The sequence below is a fragment of the Oncorhynchus keta genome, chromosome 5 (genome assembly GCF_023373465.1).
Source record: "Oncorhynchus keta strain PuntledgeMale-10-30-2019 chromosome 5, Oket_V2, whole genome shotgun sequence".
Classification (NCBI taxonomy): Eukaryota; Metazoa; Chordata; class Actinopteri; order Salmoniformes; family Salmonidae; genus Oncorhynchus; species Oncorhynchus keta.
This window is the reverse complement of record NC_068425.1, coordinates 28,377,651-28,396,988: the sequence shown is the minus strand read 5'-3', so window position 1 is coordinate 28,396,988 and position 19,338 is coordinate 28,377,651. Positions and strand designations below refer to the sequence as shown.

The 19,338-nt window shown below is 47.6% G+C and overlaps 1 protein-coding gene and 1 long non-coding RNA gene across 3 annotated transcripts in view; both read right to left on the bottom strand.

Annotated features, from left to right (window-relative positions):
* The window catches only part of LOC118382482 (voltage-dependent T-type calcium channel subunit alpha-1I-like), a 167,259-nt gene that overhangs the window by 109,561 nt on the left and 38,360 nt on the right, over nucleotides 1-19,338 (bottom strand). The window contains exons 8-9 of the mRNA XM_052520010.1: nucleotides 5,521-5,672; nucleotides 2,995-3,180 (exon numbers count right to left, since the gene is read on the bottom strand). Coding sequence (XP_052375970.1) covers nucleotides 2,995-3,180; nucleotides 5,521-5,672 — 338 coding nt within the window. The remainder of the gene's footprint in view (nucleotides 1-2,994; nucleotides 3,181-5,520; nucleotides 5,673-19,338) is intronic.
* LOC127930106 (uncharacterized) lies at nucleotides 7,407-7,814 on the bottom strand. Of its 2 annotated transcripts, none has more exons than XR_008136806.1 (3): nucleotides 7,766-7,814; nucleotides 7,581-7,691; nucleotides 7,407-7,550 (listed from the first exon to the last, which is right to left on the bottom strand). It is a non-coding gene; the product is annotated as an uncharacterized LOC127930106 (long non-coding RNA). The 2 variants fall into 2 exon arrangements; XR_008136807.1 differs by having other exon boundaries at nucleotides 7,618-7,691.

Here is a 19,338-nt window from a genome sequence, read left to right as displayed (position 1 = left end):
AGGAGACAGACAGAGGAGACTAGCCTCTACATTACTACCCTCACAGACAACACACACACAGACAGAGAGAGGGGACAGACAGAGAGAGGGGACTAGCCTCACAAACAACACACACACAGACAGAGAGAGGAGACAGACAGAGAGAGGAGACTAGCCTCTACATTACTACCCTCACAGACAACACACACACAGACAGAGAGAGGAGACAGACAGAGAGAGGGGACTAGCCTCTACATTACTACCCTCACAGACAACACACACACACAGACAGAGAGAGGGGACTAGCCTCTACATTACTACCCTCACAGACAACACACACAGACAGAGAGAGAGAGACACTAGCCTCTACATTACTACCCTCACAGACAACACACACACACACAGACAGAGAGGGGACTAGCCTCTACATTACTACCCTCACAGACAACACACACAGACAGAGAAAGAGGGGGACTAGCCTCTACATTACTACCCTCACAAACAACACACACAGACAGAGAGAGAGGGACTAGCCTCTACATTACTACCCTCACAGACAACACACACACACACAGAGAGGGGACTAGCCTCGACATTACTACCCTCACAAACAACACACACAGACAGATAGAGGGGACTAGCCTCTACATTACTACCCTCACAGACAACACACACACAGACAGAGAGGGGGGACTAGCCTCTACATTACTACCCTCACAGACAGACAGGAGACAGACAGAGAAAGAGAGGGGACTAGCCTCACACAACACACACAGACAGAGAGACGCAGACAGACAGAGAGAGGGGACTAGCCTCTACATTACTACCCTCACAGACAACACACACAGACAGAGAAAGAGAGGGACTAGACTCTACATTACTACCCTCACAGACAACACACACAGACAGACAAAGAAGGGACTAGCCTCGACATTACTACCCTCACAGACAACACACACACACACACACAGACAGAGAGAGGGGACTAGCCTCTACATTACTACCCTCACAAACAACACACACACAGACAGAGAAAGAGAGGGGACTAGCCTCGACATTACTACCCGCACAAACAACACACACAGACAGAGAGAGGGGACTAGCCTCTACATTACTACCCTCACAAACAACACACACACAGACAGATAGAGGGGACTAGACTCTACATTACTACCCTCACAGACAACACACACAGACAGAGAAAGAGAGGGGACTAGCCTCACAAACAACACACACACAGACAGAGAGAGGAGACAGACAGAGAGAGAGAGAGGAGACTAGCCTCTACATTACTACCCTCACAGACAACACACACACACAGACAGGGAGAGGGGACTAGCCTCTACATTACTACCCTCACAGACAACACACACAGACAGAGAAAGAGAGGGGACTAGCCTCTACATTACTACCCTCACAGACAACACACACAGACAGAGAAAGAGAGGGGACTAGCCTCTACATTACTACCCTCACAGACAACACACACAGACAGAGAAAGAGAGGGGACTAGCATCTACATTACTACCCTCACAAACAACACACACACAGACAGAGAGAGGGGACTAGCCTCTACATTACTACCCTCACAGACAACACACACACAGACAGATAGAGGGGACAAGCCTCTACATTACTACCCTCACAGACAACACACACAGACAGAGAGAGGAGACAGATAGAGAGAGAGAGGGGACTAGCCTCTACATTACTACCCTCACAGACAACACACACAGACAGATAGAGAGAGGGGACAAGCCTCTATCTACATTACTACCCTCACAGACAACACACACACAGACAGAGAGAGGAGACAGATAGAGAGAGAGAGGAGACTAGCCTCTACATTACTACCCTCACAGACAAAACACACAGACAGAGAGATGGGACTAGCCTCTACATTACTACCCTCACAGACAACACACACACAGACAGATAGAGGAGACAGACAGAGAGAGGAGACAGGTAGAGAGAGGAGACAGACGGGGGGAGGGGACAGGTAAAGAGAGGGGACTAGCCTCACAGACAACACACACACAGACAGAGAGAGGAGACAGACAGAGAGAGGAGACAGACGGGGGAGGGGACAGACAGAGAGAGGAGACAGAGAGAGAGAGGAGACAGACAGAGAGAGGAGACAGACAGACAGGGGGAGGGGACAGACAGAGAGAGGAGCAGACAGAGAGAGGAGATAGACAGAGAGAGGAGACAGACAGAGAGAGGAGACAGACAGGGGGAGGAGACAGACAGAGAGAGGAGACAGACAGGGGGAGGAGACAGACAGGGGAGGAGACAGACAGGGGGAGGGGACAGACAGAGAGAGGAGACAGACAGAGAGAGGAGACAGACAGGGGAGGAGACAGACAGGGGGAGGAGACAGACAGAGAGAGGAGACAGACAGGGGGAGGAGACAGACAGAGAGAGGAGACAGACAGGGGAGGAGACAGACAGAGAGGAGACAGACAGAGAGAGGAGACAGACTGGGGGAGGAGACAGACAGAGAGAGGAGACAGACAGGGGAGGAGACAGACAGAGAGAGGAGACAGACAGAGAGAGGAGACAGACAGAGAGAGGAGACAGAGAGGGGAGGTGTCAGACAGGGGAGGGACAGACAGGGAGAGGAGACAGACAGAGAGAGAGACAGACAGAGAGGAGACAGACAGAGAGAGGAGACAGACAGAGAGAGGAGACAGACAGGGAGAGGAGACAGACAGAGAGAGGAGACAGACAGGGGAGGGGACAGACAGAGAGAGGAGACAGACAGGGAGAGGAGACAGACAGAGAGAGGAGACAGACAGAGAGAGGAGACAGACAGAGAGAGGAGACAGACAGGGGAGGGGACAGACAGAGAGAGGAGACAGACAGAGAGAGGAGACAGACAGGGAGAGGAGACAGACAGGGAGAGGAGACAGACAGAGAGAGGAGACAGACAGAGAGAGGAGACAGACAGGGGGAGGAGACAGACAGGGGGAGGGGACAGACAGGGAGAGGGGACAGACACACACATGCCTATACCTGAAGATGAATATGAAAAGCATGAGGAGCATGCAGAAGGTGGCCACGTTGTCCATGGTCTTCATCAGCACCACCAACTGTCTGCGTAGCGCTGGCATGAAGCGCACCAGCTTGATCACCCTCAACAGTCTGAAGGTCCTCAGGACAGACAGACCTCCATCAGACTGACCTATGATCTCACACACACTGGAGAGGAGAGGGAGAGATGGATGGAGGGATGAAACAGATGGATGCAGAAAGAGAGAACAGGGGAGGAAAGAGGAGAGAGAAGTGAGGAGTGAGGAGAGATGAGAGGAGAAAGGAGAGAGGAGAGATGTGAGGAGAGAGGAGTGAGGAGTGAGGAGAGAGGAGTGAGGAGTGTGGAGAGAGGAGTGAGGAGTGTGGAGAGAGGAGAGAGGAGAGAGGAGAGAGGAGAGAGGAGAGAGGAGAGAGGAGACAGGAGAGAGGAGAGGAGAGAGGAGTGAGGAGACAGGAGAGAGGAGAGAGGAGACAGGAGAGAGGAGACAGGAGAGAGGAGAGAAGAGTGAGGAGACAGGAGAGAGGAGACAAGAGAGAGGAGAGAAGAGTGAGGAGAGAGGAGAGAGGAGACCGGAGAGAGGAGAGAGGAGAGAAGAGTGAGGAGAGAGGAGAGAGGAGAGAGGAGAGAGGAGAGAGGAGGGGGGAACAGGAGAGAGGAGAGAGGAGTGAGGAGTGAGGAGACAAGAGTGAGGAGAGAGGAGAGAGGAGAGGAGTGAGGAGTGAGGAGAGAGGAGACAGGAGACAGGAGAGAGGAGAGAGGAGAGAGGAGGAGGGAGACAGGAGAGGGGAGACAGGAGAGAGGAGAGAGGAGAGAGAGAGAGGAGTGAGAAGAGAGGAGAGAGGAGTGAGGGAGGAGGAGAGAGAGAGAGGGAGACAGGAGACAGGAGACAGGAGACAGGAGACAGTAATATATGCAGGAGAGAAGAGTGAGGAGAGAGGAGAGAGGAGGAGGAGAGAGAGGAGAGAGGAGACAGGATACAGGAGAGAGGAGAGAGGAGAGAGGAATGAGGAGTGAGGGAGTGAGGAGAGAGGAGAGAGGAGACAGGAGACAGGAGAGAGGAGAGAAGAGTGAGGAGAGAGGAGAGAGGAGTGAGGAGTGAGGAGACAGGAGACAGGAGACAGGAGAGAGAAGTGAGGAGTGAGGAGACAAGAGTGAGGAGAGAGGAGAGAGGAGAGGAGAGGAGTGAGGAGAGAGGAGAGAGGAGAGGAGAGAGGAGAGAGGAGAGAGGAGAGAGGAGGAGAGAGGAGAGAGGAGGAGAGAGGAGACAGGAGTGATGAGTGAGGAGTGAGGAGAAAAGGGAGAGGAGAGAGGGGAGAGGAGAGAGGAGAAAAGATGAGTGAGACAGGCAGAGAAAGGAAGAGAAGAAAATAGAAGACACAAATCCAGACAACAAGGTTTCCTAATTTCCCCTCTGATCCCAACTGAAACCATCGGGAACATTCAGCTGTCAGAATCTTCCAATGCCAACCCAACGCCCAATACATTATCCATCATTCTAACATTCCAACTGACATCCCAGAGCTGTGACATTCAGCTGTCAGAATCTTCCAATGCCAACCCAACGCCCAATACATTATCCATCATTCTAACATTCCAACTGACATCCCAGAGCTGTGACATTCAGCTGTCAGAATCTTCCAATGCCAACCCAACGCCCAATACATTATCCATCATTCTAACATTCCAACTGACATCCCAGAGCTGTGACATTCAGCTGTCAGAATCTTCCAATGCCAACCCAACGCCCAATACATTATCCATCATTCTAACATTCCAACTGACATCCCAGAGCTGTGACATTCAGCTGTCAGAATCTTCCAATGCCAACCCAACGCCCAATACATTATCCATCATTCTAACATTCCAACTGACATCCCAGAGCTGTGACATTCAGCTGTCAGAATCTTCCATTGCCAACCCAACGCCCAATACATTATCCATCATTCTAACATTCCAACTGACATCCCAGAGCTGTGACATTCAGCTGTCAGAATCTTCCAATGCCAACCCAACGCCCAATACATTATCCATCATTCTAACATTCCAACTGACATCCCAGAGCTGTGACATTCAGCTGTCAGAATCTTCCAATGCCAACCCAACGCCCAATACATTATCTATCATTCTAACATTCCAACTGACATCCCAGAGCTGAGACATTCAGCTGTCAGAATCTTCCAATGCCAACCCAACGCCCAATACATTATCCATCATTCTAACATTCCAACTGACATCCCAGAGCTGTGACATTCAGCTGTCAGAATCTTCCATTGCCAACCCAACGCCCAATACATTATCCATCATTCTAACATTCCAACTGACATCCCAGAGCTGTGACATTCAGCTGTCAGAATCTTCCAATGCCAACCCAACGCCCAATACATTATCCATCATTCTAACATTCCAACTGACATCCCAGAGCTGTGACATTCTGACATGGTAACTGTAACATCATTCCTGTAACGTTCTGGTAACATTCTGTGGTCGTGTTGGGCAGGCCCCCCGACCTGATGATGACGATGATGCCGTCAAAGATGTTGTAGGGGTTCCTCAGGTAGGCGAAGAAGCCAAAGGCGGTCAGCTTGAGGATCATTTCCAGGGTGAACATACTGGTGAACACAATGTTACTGATCTCCAACACGTTAGTCAGCTCCTCCGGCTGGATGGGGAGACAAGATTCAAAAGAAACAGAACGCAGAGAGAGAAACACGTTTAAAGAGATGGAAGAATGAAGACAGCAAGATATGGTTATTTTGGTATTATAATGCTGCCTTCAACAATTGAAAAATATGAAACTTGCAGACAACCAACACAGCTTCAGTACTGAGACACCTGTACAAACCTGCCACATAGACCGCAACACAACACAACAAGCTACATCCCAGAGCTACACAACTTGATATAGTGAGCTAGATCCAGCTCAGTGGCGCGTAGCTTTAACCAATGAAAACGAGAAAAGAGACAATATGAACACTGGCCTAAAATGTCATGTTATTGTTTTCAGAGAGACCGAAGGGGAGGGAGGGTGCAGCCATTTTCTGTCTGGAAGATTGTTCTTGGTTCGAAGAGCGATTAGTGCATGAACACACACACACACACACACACACACACACACACACACACACACACACACACACACACACACACACACACACACACACACACACACACACACACACACACACACACACACACACACACACACACACACACACACACACACACACACACACACACACACACACACACACACACACACACACACACACACACACACACACACACACACACACACACACACACACACACACACGTGATATTGATCAGATTGTATCTGTGATCACCAGTGCAATTTGTATCAAAGACAGAAGACATAAAGGCTAGCCAAGACACTCTTTCTTCTCCTCTAATCCTGTGTTTCTCTCTTCCCTCTCTCCATCCCTCTCTATCTCTCTCTCCCTCCATCTCTCTCTCTCCATCTCCCTCTCCCTCCATCTCTCTCTCTCTCCATCTCTCTCTCTCTCCATCTCTCTCTCTCTCCATCTCTCTCTCTCTATCTCTCTCTCCCTCCATCTCTCTCTCTCTCCATCTCTCTCTCCCTCCATCTCTCTCCATCTCTCTCTCCATCTATCTCTCTCTTTATCTCTCTCTCCCTCCATCTCTCTCTCTCTCCATCTTTCTCTCTCCATCTCTCTCTCCATCTCTCTCTCTCCATCTCTCTCTCCATCTCCCTCTCGCTCTTTGTCTCATTACCAGACACTCCCATCTCCCTATGATCAATATCTCTCTATGGGTCAGCTCAGTGTGAGAAGAAAACAAGAGGAGAAGAACAGAGCCCCCCTCCTCCACTGGCAGGCATGGTGGAGGAGATGAGGGGATGAAGAGAGGAGGGGATGAGATTTAGTGCTGACTGATTCACCCAGATGTCCTTATTTTGGGGGTTTATTAAATAACTAATTGGCCAACGTAGGTTCAATTACTTGAATTCCATGTATTTCTTTTTTGTGAGATCAACGGGCCGTTTCTCTTTAGAGAAATCAAATCATTCATGAGAGAAATTAAGTCAAGAACTATGTGAGATGCTGGGCTGAAGGGAGTTTTCATTATGTAAATATTCAACCTATTTCATGTATGATAATGCTTTTGTTGTGTAATTACTGTGTATAAAAGTAGCATGTACTGTATATGAAATGTGAGTACAATTTATATGTAAAAAGCTGTAAAAAAAAGTAAATATAAACCAAAGTTGATTTTGTCCCCTGAAGAGGGGATGGGTCAATAAAAAAACATCTCTTCTATTTGATATGTTTCTCACCTTCTATCTCCCTCCATGTTCCTCTTCCTCCTATCACCTTCTATCTCCCTCCATGTTCATCTTCCTCCTATCACCTTCTATCTCCCTCCATGTTCATCTTCCTCCTATCACCTTCTATCTCCCTCCATGTTCATCTTCCTCCTATCACCTTCTATCTCCCTCCATGTTCATCTTCCTCCTATCACCTTCTATCTCCCTCCATGTTCGTCTTCCTCCTATCACCTTCTATCTCCCTCATGTTCCTCCTATCACCTTCTATCTCCCTCCATGTTCATCTTCCTCCTATCACCTTCTATCTCCCTCCATGTTCATCTTCCTCCTATCACCTTCTATCTCCCTCCATGTTCATCTTCCTCCTATCACCTTCTATCTCCCTCCATGTTCCTCTTCCTCCTATCACCTTCTATCTCCCTCCACGTTCCTCTTCCTCTCATCACCTTCTATCTCCCTCCATGTTCATCTTCCTCCTATCACCTTCTATCTCCCTCCATGTTCGTCTTCCTCCTATCACCTTCTATTTCCCTCCATGTTCGTCTTCCTCCTATCACCCTCCCCTCCCTCCCTCCCTCCCTCCCTCCCTCCCTCCCTCCCTCCCTCCCTCCCTCCCCCTCCCTCCCTCCCTCCCTCCCTCCCCTCCCTCCCTCCCTCCCTCCCTCCCTCTCCCCCTCCCCTCTCTCTCTCACCTGTTTACCCTTTCATCTCTCCTTCCTGTCTTTCATTTCCTCCCTCACAGATACCTGCACCTCCCTGCCTGCACATCCTTCTCTCTCCCTCTCTTTTCTCCATCCCTCTCCCTCCCTCTCTTTTCTCCATCCCTCTCCCTCCCTCTCTTTTCTCCATCCCTCTCCCTCCCTCTCTTTCCTCCATCCCTCTCCCTCCCTCTCTTTTCTACATCCCTCTCTCCCTCTCTTTTCTCCACCCCTCCCTCTCTCTCCCTCTCTTTTCTCCATCCCCATCCCCACACATGCTGTATATACATGCTAATAGGGGAGCCTCTCAGTCATGCTACCATTGATGTGAAAGATGAATGCTGATGAGTCAGAGATGTAGTCACACACAACACACACACAAACACACACACACACACACACATACACAGCAACTCTGAATGAAGACTACAAGTAACAGATCCGAAGGACATCTAGTGAAGGTCATATCCTCACTGTATGCTCTTAACACATGTCATGTAATCCTTCCCTCAGGGGATTGAACAAATGAAGTTTCAGTAAGCCCTGTTACCAAAGAGGGAAACACATACACGTTCAGTTCTAGAACACAACCCCCTGGAACAACACTTACAAATCTACTGCAGAACACACACCGCCTCTGCCTCTGCCTCTGCCAAGAGAGACCATTGTGTAATGCTGTTGGAGTGTGTGGTGTGGTGTGTGTGTGTGTGTGTGTGTGTGTGTGTGTGTGTGTGTGTGTGTGTGTGTGTGTGTGTGTGTGTGTGTGTGTGTGTGTGTGTGTGTGTGTGTGTGTGTGTGTGTGTCTGTGTGGTATGTGTAATGCTTTTGGTGTGTGTGTGTGTGTGTGTGTGTGTGTGTGTGTGTGTGTGTGTGTGTGTGTGTGTGTGTGTGTGTGTGTGTGTGTGTGTGTGTGTGTGTGTGTGTGTGTGTGTGTGTGTGTGTGTGTGTGTGTGTGTGTAATGCTCTTGGTGTGTGTGGTGTGTGTGTGTGGTGTGTGTAATGCTGTTGGTGTGTATGGTGTGTCTGTGTGGTGTGTGTAATGCTGTGTGTGTGTGTGTGTGTGTGTGTGCGTGAGTGTAAATTCATACAGGAATAGAGCTGAAAATGCTGTGTAACAGGAGTCTGCTCCCGCTTCTCTCTCGGTGAGTTCCTGTCCTCCTCTCCTCCTCTCCCCACATCCCTCTGTTATTTTTAGAGTCTTCAGAAATGAGAGAACCGACTCCTCTGCATGTCGTCAAGGAGTGAGGGGGTGGATGAGAGATGAAGACAGAGGGAGAGAGAGAGAGAGAGAGAGAGAGATGGAGGGAGACAGAATGGAGAAGGGAGAGGGAGGGATGGACAGAGACAGGGGAGGAGGGAGAGAGAGAGAGATGGAGGGAGACAGAATGGAGAAGGGAGAGGGAGGGATGGACAGAGACAGGGGAGGAGGGAGAGAGAGAGAGATGGAGGGAGACAGAATGGAGAAGGGAGAGGGAGGGATGGACAGAGACAGGGGAGGAGGGAGAGAGAGAGAGATGGAGGGAGACAGAATGGAGAAGGGAGAGGGAGGGATGGACAGAGACAGGGGAGGAGGGAGAGAGAGAGATGGAGGGAGACAGAATGGAGAAGGGAGAGGGAGGGATGGACAGAGACAGGGGAGGAGGGAGAGAGAGAGAGATGGAGGGAGACAGAATGGAGAAGGGAGAGGGAGGGATGGACAGAGACAGGGGAGGAGGGAGAGAGAGAGAGATGGAGGGAGACAGAATGGAGAAGGGAGAGGGAGGGATGGACAGAGACAGGGGAGGAGGGAGAGAGAGAGATGGAGGGAGACAGAATGGAGAAGGGAGAGGGAGGGATGGACAGAGACAGGGGAGGAGGGAGACTAAAAGAGAGAGGCAGGGAAAGGAGGGGTGTGAGACAGGAGGGAGGGAGAGAGAGAGAGAGATAGAGAAAGAGGGGTTGAGGGAGGTAGGAATGGTTATGTAACAGCCAGGGTGGGTGTATTTTGGCATGAAGCTACCACACCCCTTCCACACAGGCAGCTCCCTCCCTTCCTCTCTTCTTCTGTCTCTCTCAGGAGAGAAGTCAGCCAGCCAGCCAGCCAGACAGACAGACAGACAGACAGACAGACAGCACCTAAAGCAGGTTGAGGTGTACCTACCCTGCTGTTTTCTACTGATATCGTTGTGGTGGGTGTATAATGGAACAATACATTCCCATCAGTCAGCCAGACAGACAGACAGCACCTAAAGCAGGTTGAGGTGTACCTACCCTGCTGTTTTCTACTGATATCGTTGTGGTGGGTGTATAATGGAACAATACATTCCCATCAGTCAGCCAGCCAGACAGACAGACAGCACCTAAAGCAGGTTGAGGTGTACCTACACTGCTGTTTTCTACTGATATCGTTGTGGTGGGTGTATAATGGAACAATACATTCCCATCAGTCAGTCAGCCAGACAGACAGACAGCACCTAAAGCAGGTTGAGGTGTACCTACACTGCTGTTTTCTACTGATATCGTTGTGGTGGGTGTATAATGGAACAATACATTCCCATCAGTCAGTCAGCCAGACAGACAGACAGCACCTAAAGCAGGTTGAGGTGTACCTACCCTGCTGTTTTCTACTGATATCGTTGTGGTGGGTGTATAATGGAACAATACATTCCCATCAGTCAGTCAGCCAGACAGACAGACAGCACCTAAAGCAGGTTGAGGTGTACCTACCCTGCTGTTTTCTACTGATATCGTTGTGGTGGGTGTATAATGGAACAATACATTCCCATCAGTCAGTCAGCCAGCCAGACAGACAGCACCTAAAGCAGGTTGAGGTGTACCTACCCTGCTGTTTTCTACTGATATCGTTGTGGTGGGTGTATAATGGAACAATACATTCCCATCAGTCAGTCAGCCAGACAGACAGACAGCACCTAAAGCAGGTTGAGGTGTACCTACCCTGCTGTTTTCTACTGATATCGTTGTGGTGGGTGTATAATGGAACAATACATTCCCATCAGTCAGTCAGCCAGACAGACAGACAGCACCTAAAGCAGGTTGAGGTGTACCTACCCTGCTGTTTTCTACTGATATCGTTGTGGTGGGTGTATAATGGAACAATACATTCCCATCAGTCAGTCAGCCAGACAGACAGCACCTAAAGCAGGTTGAGGTGTACCTACCCTGCTGTTTTCTACTGATATCGTTGTGGTGGGTGTATAATGGAACAATACATTCCCATCAGTCAGTCAGCCAGACAGACAGACAGCACCTAAAGCAGGTTGAGGTGTACCTACCCTGCTGTTTTCTACTGATATCGTTGTGGTGGGTGTATAATGGAACAATACATTCCCATCAGTCAGTCAGTCAGACAGACAGACAGCACCTAAAGCAGGTTGAGGTGTACCTACCCTGCTGTTTTCTACTGATATCGTTGTGGTGGGTGTATAATGGAACAATACATTCCCATCAGTCAGTCAGCCAGACAGACAGACAGCACCTAAAGCAGGTTGAGGTGTACCTACCCTGCTGTTTTCTACTGATATCGTTGTGGTGGGTGTATAATGGAACAATACATTCCCATCAGTCAGCCAGCCAGACAGACAGCACCTAAAGCAGGTTGAGGTGTACCTACCCTGCTGTTTTCTACTGATATCGTTGTGTGGGTGTATAATGGAACAATACATTCCCATCAGTCAGCCAGCCAGCCAGACAGACAGCACCTAAAGCAGGTTGAGGTGTACCTACCCTGCTGTTTTCTACTGATATCGTTGTGGTGGGTGTATAATGGAACAATACATTCCCATCAGTCAGTCAGCCAGACAGACAGACAGCACCTAAAGCAGGTTGAGGTGTACCTACCCTGCTGTTTTCTACTGATATCGTTGTGGTGGGTGTATAATGGAACAATACATTCCCATCAGTCAGTCAGCCAGACAGACAGACAGCACCTAAAGCAGGTTGAGGTGTACCTACCCTGCTGTTTTCTACTGATATCGTTGTGGTGGGTGTATAATGGAACAATACATTCCCATCAGTCAGTCAGCCAGACAGACAGACACACCTAAAGCAGGTTGAGGTGTACCTACCCTGCTGTTTTCTACTGATATCGTTGTGGTGGGTGTATAATGGAACAATACATTCCCATCAGTCAGTCAGCCAGACAGACAGACAGCACCTAAAGCAGGTTGAGGTGTACCTACCCTGCTGTTTTCTACTGATATCGTTGTGGTGGGTGTATAATGGAACAATACATTCCCATCAGTCAGTCAGCCAGACAGACAGACAGCACCTAAAGCAGGTTGAGGTGTACCTACCCTGCTGTTTTCTACTGATATCGTTGTGGTGGGTGTATAATGGAACAATACATTCCCATCAGTCAGTCAGCCAGACAGACAGACAGCACCTAAAGCAGGTTGAGGTGTACCTACCCTGCTGTTTTCTACTGATATCGTTGTGGTGGGTGTATAATGGAACAATACATTCCCATCAGTCAGTCAGCCAGACAGACAGACAGCACCTAAAGCAGGTTGAGGTGTACCTACCCTGCTGTTTTCTACTGATATCGTTGTGGTGGGTGTATAATGGAACAATACATTCCCATCAGTCAGTCAGACAGACAGACAGACAGCACCTAAAGCAGGTTGAGGTGTACCTACCCTGCTGTTTTCTACTGATATCGTTGTGGTGGGTGTATAATGGAACAATACATTCCCATCAGTCAGTCAGCCAGACAGACAGACAGCACCTAAAGCAGGTTGAGGTGTACCTACCCTGCTGTTTTCTACTGATATCGTTGTGGTGGGTGTATAATGGAACAATACATTCCCATCAGTCAGCCAGCCAGACAGACAGACAGCACCTAAAGCAGGTTGAGGTGTACCTACCCTGCTGTTTTCTACTGATATCGTTGTGGTGGGTGTATAATGGAACAATACATTCCCATCAGTCAGTCAGCCAGACAGACAGACAGCACCTAAAGCAGGTTGAGGTGTACCTACCCTGCTGTTTTCTACTGATATCGTTGTGGTGGGTGTATAATGGAACAATACATTCCCATCAGTCAGCCAGCCAGACAGACAGCACCTAAAGCAGGTTGAGGTGTACCTACCCTGCTGTTTTCTACTGATATCGTTGTGGTGGGTGTATAATGGAACAATACATTCCCATCAGTCAGCCAGCCAGACAGACAGCACCTAAAGCAGGTTGAGGTGTACCTACCCTGCTGTTTTCTACTGATATCGTTGTGGTGGGTGTATAATGGAACAATACATTCCCATCAGTCAGTCAGCCAGACAGACAGACAGCACCTAAAGCAGGTTGAGGTGTACCTACCCTGCTGTTTTCTACTGATATCGTTGTGGTGGGTGTATAATGGAACAATACATTCCCATCAGTCAGCCAGCCAGACAGACAGCACCTAAAGCAGGTTGAGGTGTACCTACCCTGCTGTTTTCTACTGATATCGTTGTGGTGGGTGTATAATGGAACAATACATTCCCATCAGTCAGTCAGCCAGACAGACAGACACACTAAAGCAGGTTGAGGTGTACCTACCCTGCTGTTTTCTACTGATATCGTTGTGGAGGGTGTATAATGGAACAATACATTCCCATCAGTCAGTCAGCCAGACAGACAGACAGCACCTAAAGCAGGTTGAGGTGTACCTACCCTGCTGTTTTCTACTGATATCGTTGTGGTGGGTGTATAATGGAACAATACATTCCCATCAGTCAGTCAGCCAGACAGACAGACAGCACCTAAAGCAGGTTGAGGTGTACCTACCCTGCTGTTTTCTACTGATATCGTTGTGGAGGGTGTATAATGGAACAATACATTCCCATCAGTCAGTCAGCCAGACAGACAGACAGCACCTAAAGCAGGTTGAGGTGTACCTACCCTGCTGTTTTCTACTGATATCGTTGTGGAGGGTGTATAATGGAACAATACATTCCCATCAGTCAGTCAGCCAGACAGACAGACAGCACCTAAAGCAGGTTGAGGTGTACCTACCCTGCTGTTTTCTACTGATATCGTTGTGGAGGGTGTATAATGGAACAATACATTCCCATCAGTCAGTCAGCCAGACAGACAGACAGCACCTAAAGCAGGTTGAGGTGTACCTACCCTGCTGTTTTCTACTGATATCGTTGTGGTGGGTGTATAATGGAACAATACATTCCCATCAGTCAGTCAGCCAGACAGACAGACAGCACCTAAAGCAGGTTGAGGTGTACCTACCCTGCTGTTTTCTACTGATATCGTTGTGGTGGGTGTATAATGGAACAATACATTCCCATCAGTCAGTCAGCCAGACAGACAGACAGCACCTAAAGCAGGTTGAGGTGTACCTACCCTGCTGTTTTCTACTGATATCGTTGTGGTGGGTGTATAATGGAACAATACATTCCCATCAGTCAGTCAGCCAGACAGACAGACAGCACCTAAAGCAGGTTGAGGTGTACCTACCCTGCTGTTTTCTACTGATATCGTTGTGGTGGGTGTATAATGGAACAATACATTCCCATCAGTCAGTCAGCCAGACAGACAGACAGCACCTAAAGCAGGTTGAGGTGTACCTACCCTGCTGTTTTCTACTGATATCGTTGTGGTGGGTGTATAATGGAACAATACATTCCCATCAGTCAGTCAGCCAGACAGACAGACAGCACCTAAAGCAGGTTGAGGTGTACCTACCCTGCTGTTTTCTACTGATATCGTTGTGGTGGGTGTATAATGGAACAATACATTCCCATCAGTCAGTCAGCCAGACAGACAGACAGCACCTAAAGCAGGTTGAGGTGTACCTACCCTGCTGTTTTCTACTGATATCGTTGTGGTGGGTGTATAATGGAACAATACATTCCCATCAGTCAGTCAGCCAGACAGACAGACAGCACCTAAAGCAGGTTGAGGTGTACCTACCCTGCTGTTTTCTACTGATATCGTTGTGGTGGGTGTATAATGGAACAATACATTCCCATCAGTCAGTCAGCCAGACAGACAGACAGCACCTAAAGCAGGTTGAGGTGTACCTACCCTGCTGTTTTCTACTGATATCGTTGTGGTGGGTGTATAATGGAACAATACATTCCCATCAGTCAGTCAGCCAGACAGACAGACAGCACCTAAAGCAGGTTGAGGTGTACCTACCCTGCTGTTTTCTACTGATATCGTTGTGGTGGGTGTATAATGGAACAATACATTCCCATCAGTCAGTCAGCCAGACAGACAGACAGCACCTAAAGCAGGTTGAGGTGTACCTACCCTGCTGTTTTCTACTGATATCGTTGTGGTGGGTGTATAATGGAACAATACATTCCCATCAGTCAGTCAGCCAGACAGACAGACAGCACCTAAAGCAGGTTGAGGTGTACCTACCCTGCTGTTTTCTACTGATATCGTTGTGGTGGGTGTATAATGGAACAATACATTCCCATCAGTCAGTCAGCCAGACAGACAGACAGCACCTAAAGCAGGTTGAGGTGTACCTACCCTGCTGTTTTCTACTGATATCGTTGTGGTGGGTGTATAATGGAACAATACATTCCCATCAGTCAGTCAGCCAGACAGACAGACAGCACCTAAAGCAGGTTGAGGTGTACCTACCCTGCTGTTTTCTACTGATATCGTTGTGGTGGGTGTATAATGGAACAATACATTCCCATCAGTCAGCCAGACAGACAGACAGACAGCACCTAAAGCAGGTTGAGGTGTACCTACCCTGCTGTTTTCTACTGATATCGTTGTGGAGGGTGTATAATGGAACAATACATTCCCATCAGTCAGTCAGCCAGACAGACAGACAGCACCTAAAGCAGGTTGAGGTGTACCTACCCTGCTGTTTTCTACTGATATCGTTGTGGTGGGTGTATAATGGAACAATACATTCCCATCAGTCAGTCAGCCAGACAGACAGACAGCACCTAAAGCAGGTTGAGGTGTACCTACCCTGCTGTTTTCTACTGATATCGTTGTGGTGGGTGTATAATGGAACAATACATTCCCATCAGTCAGTCAGCCAGACAGACAGACAGCACCTAAAGCAGGTTGAGGTGTACCTACCCTGCTGTTTTCTACTGATATCGTTGTGGTGGGTGTATAATGGAACAATACATTCCCATCAGTCAGTCAGCCAGACAGACAGACAGCACCTAAAGCAGGTTGAGGTGTACCTACCCTGCTGTTTTCTACTGATATCGTTGTGGTGGGTGTATAATGGAACAATACATTCCCATCAGTCAGTCAGCCAGACAGACAGACAGCACCTAAAGCAGGTTGAGGTGTACCTACCCTGCTGTTTTCTACTGATATCGTTGTGGTGGGTGTATAATGGAACAATACATTCCCATCAGTCAGTCAGCCAGACAGACAGACAGCACCTAAAGCAGGTTGAGGTGTACCTACCCTGCTGTTTTCTACTGATATCGTTGTGGTGGGTGTATAATGGAACAATACATTCCCATCAGTCAGTCAGCCAGACAGACAGACAGCACCTAAAGCAGGTTGAGGTGTACCTACCCTGCTGTTTTCTACTGATATCGTTGTGGTGGGTGTATAATGGAACAATACATTCCCATCAGTCAGTCAGCCAGACAGACAGACAGCACCTAAAGCAGGTTGAGGTGTACCTACCCTGCTGTTTTCTACTGATATCGTTGTGGTGGGTGTATAATGGAACAATACATTCCCATCAGTCAGTCAGCCAGACAGACAGACAGCACCTAAAGCAGGTTGAGGTGTACCTACCCTGCTGTTTTCTACTGATATCGTTGTGGTGGGTGTATAATGGAACAATACATTCCCATCAGTCAGTCAGCCAGACAGACAGACAGCACCTAAAGCAGGTTGAGGTGTACCTACCCTGCTGTTTTCTACTGATATCGTTGTGGTGGGTGTATAATGGAACAATACATTCCCATCAGTCAGTCAGCCAGACAGACAGACAGCACCTAAAGCAGGTTGAGGTGTACCTACCCTGCTGTTTTCTACTGATATCGTTGTGGTGGGTGTATAATGGAACAATACATTCCCATCAGTCAGTCAGCCAGCCAGACAGACAGCACCTAAAGCAGGTTGAGGTGTACCTACCCTGCTGTTTTCTACTGATATCGTTGTGGTGGGTGTATAATGGAACAATACATTCCCATCAGTCAGTCAGCCAGACAGACAGACAGCACCTAAAGCAGGTTGAGGTGTACCTACCCTGCTGTTTTCTACTGATATCGTTGTGGTGGGTGTATAATGGAACAATACATTCCCATCAGTCAGTCAGCCAGACAGACAGACAGCACCTAAAGCAGGTTGAGGTGTACCTACCCTGCTGTTTTCTACTGATATCGTTGTGGTGGGTGTATAATGGAACAATACATTCCCATCAGTCAGTCAGCCAGACAGACAGACAGCACCTAAAGCAGGTTGAGGTGTACCTACCCTGCTGTTTTCTACTGATATCGTTGTGGTGGGTGTATAATGGAACAATACATTCCCATCAGTCAGTCAGCCAGACAGACAGACAGCACCTAAAGCAGGTTGAGGTGTACCTACCCTGCTGTTTTCTACTGATATCGTTGTGGTGGGTGTATAATGGAACAATACATTCCCATCAGTCAGTCAGCCAGACAGACAGACAGCACCTAAAGCAGGTTGAGGTGTACCTACCCTGCTGTTTTCTACTGATATCGTTGTGGTGGGTGTATAATGGAACAATACATTCCCATCAGTCAGTCAGCCAGACAGACAGACAGCACCTAAAGCAGGTTGAGGTGTACCTACCCTGCTGTTTTCTACTGATATCGTTGTGGTGGGTGTATAATGGAACAATACATTCCCATCAGTCAGTCAGCCAGACAGACAGACAGCACCTAAAGCAGGTTGAGGTGTACCTACCCTGCTGTTTTCTACTGATATCGTTGTGGTGGGTGTATAATGGAACAATACATTCCCATCAGTCAGTCAGCCAGACAGACAGACAGCACCTAAAGCAGGTTGAGGTGTACCTACCCTGCTGTTTTCTACTGATATCGTTGTGGTGGGTGTATAATGGAACAATACATTCCCATCAGTCAGCCAGCCAGACAGACAGCACCTAAAGCAGGTTGAGGTGTACCTACCCTGCTGTTTTCTACTGATATCGTTGTGGTGGGTGTATAATGGAACAATACATTCACATATTGATAGTGCTCCATGTACGTCACTGAATAGTATATTTACCTGGTTGTGATGTTGATGCTGATAGTATTGATGAGAATAGTATATTTACCTGGTTGTGATGTTCTATCCCCATGCTGATAGTATTGATGAGAATAGTATATTTACCTGGTTGTGATGTTGATGCTGATAGTATTGATGAGAATAGTATATTTACCTGGTTGTGATGTTCATGCTGATAGTATTGATGAGAATAGTATATTTACCTGGTTGTGATGTTGATGCTGATAGTATTGATGAGAATAGTATATTTACCTGGTTGTGATCTTCTATCCCCATGCTGATAGTATTGATGAGAATAGTATATTTACCTGGTTGTGATGTTCATGCTGATAGTATTGATGAGAATAGTATATTTACCTGGTTGTGATGTTCATGCTGATAGTATTGATGATAATAGTATATTTACCTGGTTGTGATGTTCATGCTGATAGTATTGATGAAAATAGTATATTTACCTGGTTGTGATGTTCATGCTGATAGTATTGATGAGAATAGTATATTTACCTGGTTGTGATGTTCATGCTGATAGTATTGATGAGAATAGTATATTTACCTGGTTGTGATGTTCATGCTGATAGTATTGATGAGAATAGTATATTTACCTGGTTGTGATGTTCATGCTGATAGTATTGTTGAGAATAGTATATTTACCTGGTTGTGATGTTCTATCCCCATGCTGATAGTATTGATGAGAATAGTATATTTACCTGGTTGTGATGTTCTATCCCCATGCTAATAGTATTGATGAGAATAGTATATTTACCTGGTTGTGATGTTCATGCTGATAGTATTGATGAGAATAGTATATTTACCTGGTTGTGATGTTGATGCTGATAGTATTGATGAGAATAGTATATTTACCTGGTTGGTGATGTTGATGCTGATAGTATTGATGAGAATAGTATATTTACCTGGTTGTGATGTTGATGCTGATAGTATTGATGAGAATAGTATATTTACCTGGTTGTGATGTTCATGCTGATAGTATTGATGAGAATAGTATATTTACCTGGTTGTGATGTTCATGCTGATAGTATTGATGAGAATAGTATATTTACCTGGTTGTGATGTTCTATCCCCATGCTGATAGTATTGATGAGAATAGTATATTTACCTGGTTGTGATGTTCATGC